This window comes from Mus musculus, chromosome 19 (assembly GCF_000001635.26).
Source record: "Mus musculus strain C57BL/6J chromosome 19, GRCm38.p6 C57BL/6J".
Lineage (NCBI taxonomy): Eukaryota > Metazoa > Chordata > Mammalia > Rodentia > Muridae > Mus > Mus musculus.
The window spans coordinates 23,606,942-23,621,877 of record NC_000085.6 but is presented as its reverse complement, the minus strand read 5'-3'; the positions used below and the strand labels follow the sequence as shown (position 1 = coordinate 23,621,877).

Below are 14,936 nucleotides of genomic sequence, written 5' to 3'. Positions count from 1 at the left end.
ATAAATAAATAAATAAATAAATAAATAAAAATAAATTAAGTTAACCCAACTCTCTTGCCTATGACCCACCACATGGCTAGTTCTGTGCCCCTGTGCTCCGCTGTAGGTCCGTCTGTCCCTCCCTGTCTGCTGGGGAACCTCCTGCATCTGATTTCTTCTCCCAGAGACCCTTGCTTTGCTGGCAGTTCTGCCCTATACTTCCTGCTTAGCTATTGTCTGTACGATCTTTATTCAACAAAGGATGCATGCTTACAAAATATGAGGCCAGTGATGGGCCTTAGGAATAACAATACCAAGATCCAGCTAGAGAGAGAGGCGAGAGCAGTCTGTGTTGGTGGGATCTTTTAAAGTCGATGACAGTGTCACCTGTCTCTCATGATGTAGCTGCTGGTGCTGAGTGGCTGAAGACAGGCTGGGGCTAATACAACCTGCAAGGACTCACTTTCTCCAGCAAGAATCCACGTCCTAAAATGTTCTTTAACTCTCCAAAACAGCCGGGGACCAAGTGTTAAAACACGTGAGCCTATGGGAGGATTTCATATCCAGGCCATGATTCTGGGTAATTCATAAAAGAAAGCTCACGGCTCAGAAAGGACTCTAGGCTTCACTATTTCATGGCCAAACAGGAGGATCTGATAAGTACAAAATAGGTCAAGTAGTGCAAGTGATGGTTACACAGAAGTCTGCTCTTGTGGTAACTAATAAACTCTCTCAAGAGGGAGAAATCATCTAGTATTGCCAAAACTAAAGGAAGGCTAGAGTGAATCTTAATGATCTAACTACCTCTTACCCACCCCCCACACCTCCGCCATGTCCCATCTCTCAGCACCACCACTGAGGAAATTAAATATATACCTGAGTTTCAGAGGGGACACACCACTGTGTTCAAATCTCACCATGCCGGACCTTACGAGTTGTAGCTGAATAAACAGATGGTTGGATGAAATTTTGAGTATCCTATGCACAGTTCCTGCCCAGCATCCCTTTGGGTCCCTTCTGCAGGATGTTTGGTCTTAGCTTCCTTTATCTAACAACAACAACAACAACAACAACAACAACAACAAAAAGCCCTAGGACCACTTAGTCAAACAAAACCCTTCCTTTCCCTGTCTTGTCACACCAAATTTCTCTCTTCCTGTCTCCTTTTAAAATTACCCCCTTACCGGTTGGGACATCTTCTGGATATATGGCCAGGAGAGGTGTTGCTGGATCCTCCGGTAGTACTATGTCCAATTTTCTGAGGAACCGCCAGACTGATTTCCAGAGTGGTTGTACAAGCTTGCCATCCCACCAACAATGGAGGAGTGTTCCTCTTTCTGCACATCCTCGCCAGCATCTGCTGTCACCTGAATTTTTGATCTTAGCCATTCTGACTGGTGTGAGGTGGAATCTCAGGGTTGTTTTGATTTGCATTTCCCTGATGATTAAGGATGTTGAACATTTTTTCAGGTGCTTCTCTGCCATTCGGTATTCCTCGGGTGAGAATTCTTTGTTCAGTTCTGAGCCCCATTTTTTTTTTTTTTTTACTATGAATGACACTTTATTCAGTCATTTTCTTTACAACTGAAACTCTGGGAATTCAAAATTAACATCCTTGCCTGTGAGCTTCTTGTACACACCAGAAAAAGTTTCAACCTTGTGTTCCACGTTGTTCTGCTGTGCTTTGTCTAAGTGAACTTTTATGAGCCGGCTGCCATCCAGTTTCACACGGATCCTCTTACCCACAATTTCACTTGGGAAGACTAAGTCCTCAAGGATGGCGTCGTGTACTGCTGTCAGGGTACGGCTTCTGGGGCGCTTCTGCTTATTTTTCGTACGGCTTTTCTGGGTTGGCTTGGGCAGAATCCTCCTCTGAGCAATGAAGACCACGTGCTTGCCACTGAACTTTTTCTCCAATTCACGAACTAGCCGGACTTGGATTTTCTGGAAAGATTTAAGCTGAGGAACTGGTACAAAAATTATGATAGCTTTCCGACCACCACCAACTTCGATTTCCTTGGCTGCGGTGATGTTGAGTTCCCGCAGCTGCGCCTTGAGATCGGAGTTCATCTCCAGCTCGAGCAGCGCCTGAGAGATGCCAGACTCGAACTCGTCCGGCTTCTCACCATTGGGCTTCACGATCTTGGCGACATGGCTTCACCCTGACGGATCGCCGGCTTAGAAATAGGGACGACTCTCGCAAGCTCCAGTCAACCATGTTTACAGGCCCACTCTCACATGCAGTCTGGAACCCACTGGCCTCTCCTGCCCAGGAGAAAGCCTCTGTGGTGATTCGATGCGTGTGTCTGCTCATGAGCTCACATCTGTCTTTACTAACCCTGCCTCCAGTGGACGGGCTTCATGAGGGTCAAGGCTGCCATTTCTGAATTCCCAGTCAAATCCTTAGGACACTGACTGAGGTATCTGTGTAAGGAAAGGATGGGGGTGGGGTAGGGTAACGGGCCAGGTGCAGGACTGGGACCCAGGAACATTTAGCCCCTCAATTGTGGAAGAGCCCCAGCCAGTAGAGTGGAACATGGCTTCACCCTGACGGATCGCCGGCTTAGAAAGCTCTGAGCCCCATTTTTAATGGGGTTATTTGATTTTATGGAGTCCACCTTCTTGAGTTCTTTATATATATTGAATATTAGTCCCCTATCTGATTTAGGATAGGTAAAGATCCTTTCCCAATCTGTTGGTGGTCCTTTTGTCTTATTGACGGTGTCTTTTGCCTTGCAGAAGCTTTACAGTTTCATGAGGTCCCATTTGTCAATTCTCGATCTTACAGTGCAAGCCATTGCTGTTCTATTCAGGAATTTTTCCCCTGTGCCCATCTCTTCAAGGCTTTCCCCCACTTTCTCCTCTATAAGTTTCAGTGTCTCTGGTTTTATGTGAAGTTCGTTGATCCACTTAGATTTGACCTTAGTACAAGGAGATAGGAATGGATCGATTCGAATTCTTCTACATGATAACAACCAGTTGTGCCAGCACCATTTGTTGAAAATGCTGTCTTTTTTCCACTGGATGGTTTTAGCTCCCTTGTCGAAGATCAAGTGACCATAGGTGTGTGGGTTCATTTCTGGGTCTTCAATTCTATGCCATTGGTCTACTTGTCTGTCACTATACCAATACCATGCAGTTTTTATCACAATTGCTCTGTAGTAAAGCTTTAGGTCAGGCATGGTGATTCCACCAGAGGTACTTTTATCCTTGAGAGGAGTTTTTGCTATCCTAGGTTTTTTGTTATTCCAGATGAATTTGCCGATTGCTCTTTCTAATTCGTTGAAGAATTGAGTTGGAATTTTGATGGGGATTGCATTGAATCTGTAGATTGCTTTTGGCAAGATAGCCATTTTTACAATGTTGATCCTGCCAATCCATGAGCATGGGAGATCTTTCCATCTTCTGAGATCTTTAATTTCTTTCTTCAGAGACTTGAAGTTTTTATCATACAGATCTTTCACTTCCTTAGTTAGAGTCACGCCAAGATATTTTATATTATTTGTGACTATTGAGAAGGGTGTTGTTTCCCTAATTTCTTTCTCAGCCTGTTTATTCTTTGTGTAGAGAAAGGCTATTGACTTGTTTGAGTTAATTTTATATCCAGCTACTTCACTGAAGCTGTTTACCAGGTTTAGGAGTTCTCTGGTAGAATTTTTAGGGTCACTTATATATACTATCATATCATCTGCAAAAAGTGATATTTTGACTTCATCTTTTCCAATTTGTATCCCCTTGAAGGACACATACTCCACTATATTCACAGCAGCCTTATTTATAATAGCCAGAAGCTGGAAAGAACCCAGATGCCCCTCAACAGAGGAATGGATACAGAAAATGTGGTACATTTACACAATGGAGTACTACTCAGCTATTAAAAAGAATGAATTTATGAAATTCCTAGCCAAATGGATGGACCTGGAGGGCATCATCCTGAGTGAGGTAACCCAATCACAAAGGAACTCACACAATATGTACTCACTGATAAGTGAATATTAGCCCAAAACTTAGGATACCCAAGATATAAGATACAATTTGCAAAACACATGAAACTCAAGAAGAATGAAGACCAAAGTGTGGACACTGTGTCCCTTCTTAGAATTGGGAACAAAACACCCATGGAAGAAGTTACAGAGACAAAGTTTGGAGATGTGACGAAAGGATGGACCATCTAGAGACTGCCATATCCAGGGATCCACCCCATTATCAGCTTCCAAACGCTGACACCATTGCATACACTAGCAAGATTTTGCTGAAAAGACCCAGATATAGATGTCTCTTGTGAGACTATGCCGGGGCCTAGCAAACACAGAAGTAGATGCTCACAGTCAGCTATTGGATGGATCACAGGGCCCCCAATGGAGGAGCTAGAGAAAGTACCCAAGGAGCTAAAGGGATCTGCAACCCTATAGGTGGAACAACATTATGAACAACCAGTACCCCGGAGCTCTTGACTCTAGCTGCATATGTATCAAAAGATGGCCTAGTCGGCCATCACTGAAAAGAGTGGCCCATTGGACACACAAACTTAATATGCCCCAGTACAGGGGAACGCCAGGGCCAAAAAAATGGGAATGGGTGGGTAGGGAAGTGGGGGGGAGGGTATGGGGGACTTTTGGGATAGCATTGGAAATGTAATTGAGGAAAATATGTAATTAAAAATATTAAAAATTAAAAAAAAGAAAAAACCCAACTCAAAAATAAATAAATAAATAAATAAAATTATCCCCAACCACCTTTTACCCAAGATAATTTCAATGTTTAATCTCCACATTCACTTTAAGGAAGGGGCTTTGTTAGTTTTTAGCTTGTGGCTACCAGCCTCCTAGGGTGCTTTTTGGAAACAGGGACCACACAGGTTACCAATCAATACATCCTGCCTCGTTTGATAAACAATGTAATTAAAATTCCTGGTAGAGAGAACTTCTAAAGTGTCAAGTTGCCTTTTAAAGCTATTCCCATATCTTATTTTAGAATTTACTGTCGGTAAGTCATCTACATTATTAAATAAGATTCAGTTCGATGGAGCTACAAAGTAATTACTGTGTTAGTTAACTTGGTGTTTCTGCGACAGTCTTAGCTTTATTGAGTAGGCAAGGTTGTTTTCAGGGAGTAGTTTCAGCATTCCTTGAAAAGAGGAGAGAAAGACATCATTCATTGTGACTTTGACACATTTGTAATTGGAATAATCTCACTGAATATAGCAAATTTAAAGTCTTTAAATGCAATGCATGCGCAGTAAGGAACTTTAATTTCTTCTTTTTCCCTGCGAAGGCACCGTAACAGAGAAGCCTTCCCCAAAGATTATGATATAGAGAGTCTGGAGACGGTGAAAAACCTATGTATGTCAACATACAAGCGATTTGGAAGTGACAGTCCAGTAAGTAGTCGCTGTTAATTGTTTTGTCTGAAATCTTTCTCATACTGAAAGAGTAAAAAGTCAAGTTAGGAGTATTCTTTTACTATCCTTGTTACTCATTTGTGGGATTAACTGGGTAACTTAGTTGCAATGCCCTTAACCAAACTTATACAGTCCACCTACTTCTTAAGCTTATTGGGTAAATTAGATACACAATGGAGTGCTTAGCATGCTGTATCAGTTAGCTCTCTGTTGCTATAACAAAACACCCAAGGCATGTTACATATGGAGCAAGAGTTCTGGAGGTTTAAGTCCAAAATGGGACCACCTGGATGGCATGTCATTAGAGGAATGCATGTCAGGCTGATTTGATTTGGGAATAAGTGGGAAACTGAAACTGGGCCACCCAGTTTCTTTTGAGAGCACACCCTCATGGCCTAATGGCTCCCTTAAAGGGAGTCTCTTATCCCTTCTTAAGGATCCCTGTTACTTCCCAGTTCTACGTTGGGAGGACTGTGATGCTCTGCTGTAGCAGCAGCAGCTTGCTGGATAGCTTCTCTATCTTCCAGAGTAACCCCGCGAGACAGGCATTCATCTCCCTTTTATAGAGGCGGGGAGAGAGAATCCCGAGGGTTGAGACGTTGATTCAGAATCGCCTGGCCCGGGAGTGGGAAAATGACATTCGAACCTGGGTTTCTGATTTTTTTTTCTTTTCATATACTTTTCTCAAGGTTCATGTTACAAGAAATCAAACCTGCTATTAATATGATCACATGTTTGGATCCAGTTACAGAAAAAAAAATGTACATTTGTATAAGCAATTTCTGTTTGAGTCATGCAGAGTGGATTAATGCTTGTCCACTTGGGTATCTCTGCCCAGTCAACATAAAGCAGGAGCTTAGTGGTCTCAAAACTCTTCACTTGTGCCTTACAATGGCAGCAGCTTTGGGGCTGAATAAAAGCTCATTGGGGGGGGGGGCTGGAAGAGATGATTCAGTTATCAAAAGCTCTTGCTGCATAATCATGAGGCCCAGAGTTAAGATTTCAGTACTTATATAACAAGCTTACCTGTCACTCCCCTGTGACTCCAGCTCCAGAGAAGACAGAAGCAGGAAGATCAGCATGGCTAGAAAAAAAAAAAAAAAGAACTCCAGTGTTAGGGAGAGACCTTGTTGTCCCCCCCCATAGGTGGAGATTGATAGGTAGATGAGAGATAGACAGAGAGACAGACAGACAGATAGATAGATAGATAGATAGATAGACAGACAGACAGAAAGGTAGATAGATAGATGATAGATAGATAGATAGATAGATAGAAAGAAAGATAGAAAGAAAGAAAGAAAGATAGATAGATAGATAGAAAGAAAGAAAGAAAGAAAGAAAGAAAGAAAGAAAGATAGATGACAGACAGACAGAGAAGAACCATGTTCTCTTCTGGTCTCTGTGTTTATGTTGAGAGCTAAGGCATGAGCACCTGCATATATGTGTACACATATACCATAGGCTTACAAAACCATATACACACAAAGTCTAAGACCCCAACAAACCCATTTTAACCTTGGGATGTCTTGTTGGCAGTCAGCTAGCATGTGAGTAGAGCTTGTGTGTCTTATGGCAGGCTCAGTCAATGGCACCTCTGCATCACTCCCTGCAAACCCCGGCTTTCTTAAGCATCTCAAAAGAGACGTCCTCAGGTTCTGAGGGCGAGCATGCTGAGAACACTGGGTGTATCTCATAGTTTTGCCCCCCAAAAGCTGATACTCTCAGATCACTTTTTGAAATTGGCACAGGCCTCACAGAAGACATAATTATGTATTTGAAATTATTCCAGAACATTCTCTATTTTCTAGGATAGCAGGAATGAATTAACTGAGCACAGCGGTTTGCTTTCCTCTGTTCCTTTTAGTTGCAGTAAGCAGAGTCCAGGCAGGGTGACCGGGGACATGCGATTCAGTGTGAACTCACAGCTGGCTGGATGTAGACTGAGGTAGTTTTCAGGAGCCAATGAGATGACAGAAAAGACACTTCCCTCTGCAGTGTTTCATTCCACACACTAGAGTTTTTGGCATCTCTATGTCCTTGTTCTCATACTTCTCTTATCTGCTCCAGCCCAAATCTCATCCGCAGCGTGAGATTTCGGTTTTCATGCAAGCTTCTTGCACTTTGTCCTGAAATGTCTCCTTGGCAGTAGGTGGAGCTTGCATGTCTGATGCTGAGCTCAATCAGTAGCGCCTCTGCCACACTCTTCCCCAAGCCTGGCTTTCCTGAGCAGGTTCATGAGTACAATAAGAGGAAGCTGAGCAGGGTGCACACTGATTTCTGGGTTGTACGACATGAAGTCAAACTGAGGAGTGTGAATCTCAGACATTTCTTTAGCGTCTATAAGATAGTGGTCAAGGCTTACACTTAGCAGGAGAGTTTGCTTTTCCTATGCTTCTGATGATGATCATGGAAACCCTGCCCTTCCTCTCCCAGCTTTTCACCTGTTTTAGATCCAGAGGAGATCAACCAAGAAACTATTTCTGATAAAACCACAATTTCACATCTTAGGAAGTTGTAGTTTCTCTGACAGTGAAAGCACCATTTTTTTTTCTTTTTACAACAAGCTACAAAGTTGTCAAGAAAGATACTATTCTCATTCTAGACCTACCATTATTAATCCTAACATCACTCAATGTCCCCAGTGTTCAGGGAGAGGTAGACACCAGTTCAGGGCTTCCTGGTCATCATGTGATAAATCAAATTAATCTCTTTTTTTCCCCCAAAGTTTTGACAGAGGCCTAAAGTCTGGAACACTCTTTAAATTTCTATCTGTCCATCCATCCATCCATCCATCCATCCATATCTGTCTGTCTGCCTGTCTGTTTGTCCATCTATCTATTGAGTTAGTGTTTCATATAGACCAGGCTGGCCTTAAACTTACAAAGTAACTGAGAATAACCCTTAACTTCTAACCTCTCTTCCCCCACCTCCCAAGTGCTGTCATATCCCTAGCTGTGAGCGCTCTTGATAGTTGTCACGGAGCACAGACCCAAACAATCTGGGCCGCCTATGCAGAAGCATCTGAAAACTCCAAACCCGGGTGGGACAGCATTGACTGCTATGTTTTTGGAGAGTGCTGCCCAAAGAAAGCAGATTTGTTTACCTGTGGTTGCTTCTTCCTTTTCCCTCAGTTTAGAAGGATTTCGTGGAAACTATTCAGAGAGACACGTGTCCCGAAGTTTCAAAGATGTAGAGGCCTAGTGTGTGACACGAGCCTGAAAAGCTTAGTGTTAGGCGCCATGCCTAATGTGGTAGAAGATAGAGAGGAGAGAGAGAAATATGTGTTCACCTAGATGAGTCATGAGATAAGATCTGCTGGAGTCTTCTGAGGAAGACAGTAGGTCTGGGGCAGAGAGTAAGCAACCCAGCACAAATAATGCCAAAGGTCAGACCAGGAATTGCTGTAACTAAAGTGCTAGGCCAGAGGACTGGACTCTATGTGTGGTGTGGGGAGATCTTTCCTATAGACCACACTGCCTCCAAAGTCCAACATGGACACATGGTAAATGACATGTTATCTGATGTTGCCACACTGGGAAAGAACAGAGTCACTCTGAGCCCTCATCAGTGTACACATGGGAATTTATAGATTATATAGAAAAATAAAAGGAGGGGGTCAAGAAATATGCATAGTCAGTCTTGGTGAAACTATGGTCTTGCTGATCATGATCTCAGGTCTGGTTCCATGATGTCCTGATGGCACTGGGGAAATCATTATTGAATGACTGTGACAGTTCACTTCCAGCTATGAAGTACCTGCTTCTGCCTGGAGGTGGGGACCAGCCTGGTTAGTTGCAGCATTCAGGCCACAGGGTCACTACTACAGGGATCTGCAATGAACCAGAAAGGAATCAGACCATAAGTGAGGGCAGTAAAATACAATCAGTCAAGACAATGACTGAGTTGCCCCTTCAGGGAAATAAGTGATGAACCAGCCTGCTTCCATTTTAAGCTTGAAAGTAGTCTTATAATAAAGACAACCTAGGTGCATCCCCGATTATGAGTAAACCTCTGTTTCGCAAGGATTGGGCTATGTTCATCCGATAACCTTAAGCACAAATTGTTCTGTACTGCCTGTTTGAGGAAAAGACAACCATATCTTTGTTTCCAAAAGTTGTTATGACCAACTTGCAGCCCTACCTTTGTGCAAAAGATTATTATAACCGCCTATTGTTATGACTACCTTGTTATGCTTAGGTTCTGCTTCTACAACCCTGTTTATTTTCCTGCCAAAACCCCCATTGGGAGATTCCCCCACACCCAAGCTAACCTTATCTCCCCCACATCCAATGCTGATCACTTGAACCTTGCCTTAGGTGGAAGGCAGCCTGTGTACAGGAATAAAAAGGCTTGCTTTAATTAACTGCTTGCTGTAATTAATTTGGCCATCGGTGGTTTGGATCAGTGGCCTTAGCATAAAGAGCATGTTTGAAGTAAAGAACACCAAAGAAGGAACTCCTAGTACTTTGCTTGAGCCTTGGAAGGGGTGGATAGGGAATGTGTGTGTGTGTGTGTGTTGAAAGGTGTGAAGCTCTGCCTGCCTCCAGCAAGCTGCAATTCTCAGTAAAAGAATACCAGAAAACAATCTCAGAAATATTCTAGGAGAGGAGTTGATTTCGATTGTCAGCCAAACCCATGCTCTCTGGCTCACGTGAAGGGAGTAAGGGCCACTTAATATTATTTCCACCTGACCTCTCCCCTTCAGCCCAACCTGGCAGGCATCCGAGAGGAGAACATGGGGTCAGCAAAGGGAAGCAGCATCAGTCCAAAGCTTAGTCCTTGCAGCTGCCGGCTCCCAGGCCTGCAGCCCCGACCTGAGAAAACAGGCACTTGGTGTAATAGAAGTGCCAGTCTCACTGGACTGGAGACTTTCATAAATGGAATTATATCCTCCTGGAAACATAAAGAGCTCAGGAAAGCTACATAAGTGTCCTAATTCTTCTGTCGAGTTAAAGATGTGAATACACTAGGTGTCAGGAGGGACAGAAGGGGCAGTCTGGATAAGATAGTTTTGTGATCTCTCCTATCCATGTGTTAGCACAGTTCAATATGAAAGTGCCTGGTTTCATCATTGTTTTACCCTCTACATGACTCAGGCAGGTACCATCCATGACTTGTATTGTACAGAGAAGGAAACTGAGACCATGTGACATCACTTGGTCAAAATAGCTAGACAGTATATACAAGTGGGCACTAAATTCTGAGATCTTAAATACTCTTCCAAGCTGACACTTGGATTTGCCACAGTTTCACAGTGAGTTCAACAGCTTGTAGATCCCCATACAACTATATACTGGCTATTCTGTAGTCTTACTTGAAATAATATATAGTATATTATATATAGTTATCTAAACATATACTTATATATAACACATGTATATTACATATGTAAATGTATAGAATAATATGTATTATTGTAAACAATGCATGTAGTGTACATTATATATCACTATATATGTTTGGACTTTGTTTCTTAACTTCATCTTTTGTTCTCTTCTCTTGAGTCCTGTGTACAAACATGCTGGCTAGCTCTTTTGCCATCTGTTTCTACTCCAGAACGCTTTCTTAGCATTTTCCCTTTTTTTTCGAGATTGCTGCTGAGTGGCTGCCTCTTATGTCCAACAATATTTCTGTTTAGCTGGTTAAAGTCTGTATGCTTGAATTCCCTGGCTGCATGGATTACTGTGGGCATCATTTATTTGTAACAAATTGTACTCTGTCTATATTTGGATAAGGCTCTAAAAGGCTAACAACAAAATAGAAGTTTCACAAACTGAAGTGAACCATGAACTTAGCTGGGCAAAGTTCTCATATACCATAGCTCTATTAGGCTCCTATGCACATGGGCGGTACAAGAATCTTGGGATCCAGGATGCTCAAAGAAAAGTTTGAGAGTATGGGTAAGGCTGTGTTCTAAATAGCACCCGTGAAGCTCCTTGGATGATGGGGAATTATAGGCATAAGACTCTGGTGATCTACCTGAAGAAGCAGTACAGACGGGAGCCAGCTGTGTATCTGCCATGTGTGGAACAAGGATGTCCTTGAGTTAAGAAGTGACCTTTGTGAATCAAGTGTGTGCCATGAAGAAAGAAAAACATGACATGTGATCATTTCAGAGCCTGTTCTCATGTAGAAGGGGAGAAAGACCACCTGGATTTCCAGAGGCTGAAGCAGGCTGTTATTTCATTTAGACATTTTTTCTAAACTTTCACACAGGTATACTTATGCATTGACATAATTTCCATCCCTTCTCTCCTCTCCATCTTCTCCTGTTTCATCTTTACCTCAAATTCATGACCTTTGGAACAGTATTTTAAAACCCAGATAGTCGTCCTGCATCATGAGACCTATCCTTTATTCTTCCCAGGGAGGATCTCGAAGCTACCAGAGCATTCTAAGAAGGTCATATTTGAATATTCATAAATATATGTCAGCAATGGGTGATAAAACACAGACATCCCCAGAGGAAGAAGAACCCGATTGCATCCTGCTCTTCTTGAATTTGCCTTTCTCCTGCCTCACATCTCCTACCCTTCCAGCAGCACCCTCTCACTCCCACCCAGACAAGAGGGATCTGGCAAGTAGGGACCAATTCCAAGAGTGCAGAGAGACTGCTGCACCCTCTGTTCCCACTGACGTAGATCAGGCCAAAACAAGCCCAAAGGCAAAGATTCTTCAACTTTAAACTTATTACTTACCCAGCGTGACTCTTCTTGGAAAAGAAACAGCCAGAGAAATTATATAATAATATGAGGGTAACCAGACAATTCTTGAGGCTAGTTTTTTATATCACCAAGCATAAAAAAGACAAGCCCATGGTTGGAGGAGGAAGCATGGTTGTTTTCTCATTGTTCCCAGGAAGAAGTCCTACCTACTCAGTGACCAGTTGCAGATTTGCATGTAAAAGGGCAGCTCAATCTCTACCCTCTGTCCTCATTTTAGGTTTCTTTGCAAATCACCAGACACTTTTCAGACTTCGCTGTTGCCTATCTCCTTCAACTAGTGTACACGCTCTAAAAGTGTAGGAACATTGGGCTGTTTTGTTTCCTGTTAGAGCCTGAAATCCTAGAACAGTGTCCAGCACATAGTGGATACTCAATGTGTGTTTGTGGATGGAAGGGAAGGAGGAAAGAAGGAAAGGGGGAAGAAAGGACAGGAGGGAAGGAAGGAAAGGAGGAAGGAAGGAAAAGAGAAAGCAAAGGAGGAAGGAAGGACAGGAGGAAGGAAAGAAGGACTAGATTAAGTAACTATGTATCTTGGCATCATCATTATTGTTATTATAATTACTAGCATATGCATGCACACAAGCATGTGCATACATACTTTTACCTGCTGAGCCATCTCTGACCCCAAGCTGGGAGTCCCTGGATAAATAAAGACTACTTTTCAAGAAGTGGTTTGGGGCTCCCCTTGAAGTAAAGATCTTGTTTGTATATGGAATTAAGTAAATTTGAAAGAGAGTGTAAGACACTTGGTACCAGAGGTTTAGGGGGGAAGGGTAGGAGTGGAAGAGAGTCATAACCCGGACAATGGACCTACAAGGTAGGGTTGGGTGCTGGTGTTCTATTGCACAGCACCAGGGCTGTATTTCCTAACAATGGGATTTTAAAATAGATAAAAGTGAAGGTTTTCTATGTCTTTAAAGATAAGATAAACATTTGAGGTAATAGGTATAATAATTATGCAGGTTTGGTCATTGTACAATGCAATGTGTTGAAACATCATAGCCTATAAATTCATAAAATTTTGTATTTATCTAATAAAATATAAAAGACTTTAAAAAGGATAACCGATATGCCTAAATATGAACTGTGCTGGTGGAAAACACGGCATTAAAAGTTAATGACCCTAAAGAGGAAATAATTATATCATCTCAGAAATTCGAGTACAACTTACTTGATCACTTTGACTTAGTAAATGATAATTTGATGGCACAATCTTAGATGCTGTTTATATCCCTGCCTAAATATCTGAAGGAAACAAAAAACCCCAAATCTTACAGATAAAATCACTTGAAGTACCATTACCAAAAAAAAAAAAAAAAAAAAAAAAAAAAGGTATTTGAGGGCAGTGGGCTGCTGAGTCAGGACACCACATCCCATCATGCTGATGGTGGCCTCTGTGCCTTCGATACTGGGACTCCTGTGGATCATCTTTCCTAACATCAGCAGGACTGCATCTGCCTTTCCTTTTCAGGAGCTCTGTATGCATTTTGGCCCATTGAGTGCTCCTTGCCTGATTTCTTCTGCATCTGTGGGTTTTAATTTTTCTACCAAATATCTTCTCTGCAATTTCTAAAAAAACTGGGACAGGAATAAAAGCAGGACACACACCATTTAGATCACACCACTTTTTTTTTTCCTGCTCCGTTTCTGCACCAGTCACCACGCCTTAATTTAGCACTGGCATAAACTAGTTTTTCCCTCCATGTATATCAGTTTGTTTAAGCAGGTATAGTGATTCTGTTTGATTAATGGGACTTAAATGGTGTGGTCATGTGTGGACACACATGAATATTGATTATTGGAACATAAATGGTGTGGTGGGATATGCACACATCTCTAGTCTTTTGCATCCACCTTCTGTTTACACTGATTTGTGGAAGTAATCTTTTCTTCATGCTCAGATTAAAGTCATGAGTTTTGAGAGGTTGGGGTGACCTGGAAGGAGCTCGTGGGGGGCAAGGAATGACACAAATATAGAACTCACATATGGAATTCTCAAAAGTTTAAATTAAAAATTTTCAATTCACCATTTCTCTGCCCTCCATTTAGTTCCTTTCACTGAGGCTGTGGCTACCCAAAGGAGGCCATAACTTATCTCTAATATTATTTTCTTCACTTAAACATTTTGTTTAAAATCAACTTATGAAGCCACAGCTGAAAAGATGGCTCAGTGGTTAAGAGCACTTCCTGGACCCAGGTTTAGTTCTAAGTATCCACATGACAGCTCACAGCTACCTGAAACTCCAGTTCCAGGGGATCCAGGGCCCTCTCTGTCCTCCACAGGCACCAGGCACACATGTGGTACACAGGCATGTATGTAGGCAAAACACAAATATTTAAACAAAGAAAAAAGCAAAGTAACAGGCTTATATACGACATTTTCACACACACTTCCTTTTGGTTGACTCAGTCCCTGCCCACCATGCCACCTCATTTCCCTGTCTCCTTTCTCCCTTCTTCCCTTTTGCCTCATTTTCCTCTTCCCACAAAGTCTGTTGTCTCCCCCCACCCCTTCCCCTTTCCTTAAAGCACCTTCCTTTTTTCTTTATAATTTCATGGAGGTTTCAAAGGAGTTTCTAGTTTCCTGGCCTTTACATATTTACTCCCACATAGATATAAATATTTAACAGTTACAGGCTAGAATCTGCATACGAGAGAGAGCATATGGCATTTGTCCTTCTGAGCCTGGTTTGCATTGCTTAATACAATGTTTTTTCCATCCAGTTTCTTGCTAGTTTCATTTTTCTTCATGGCCAAATTCTATTCCACTGTATATATGTAAAATAATCCTGTGCAAGTACCATCAATTTTATGGTCAGTTTTGGACCATA

At 42.2% G+C, this 14,936-nt stretch overlaps 1 protein-coding gene and 1 pseudogene across 1 annotated transcript in view; one reads left to right on the top strand and one right to left on the bottom strand.

Moving 5' to 3' along the window:
• The window catches only part of 1700028P14Rik (RIKEN cDNA 1700028P14 gene), a 94,053-nt gene that overhangs the window by 30,935 nt on the left and 48,182 nt on the right, over positions 1 to 14,936 (top strand). The window contains exon 2 of the mRNA NM_026188.2: positions 5,254 to 5,359. Coding sequence (NP_080464.1) covers positions 5,254 to 5,359 — 106 coding nt within the window. The remainder of the gene's footprint in view (positions 1 to 5,253; positions 5,360 to 14,936) is intronic.
• Positions 1,525 to 2,183, bottom strand: Gm9493 (predicted gene 9493; annotated as a pseudogene).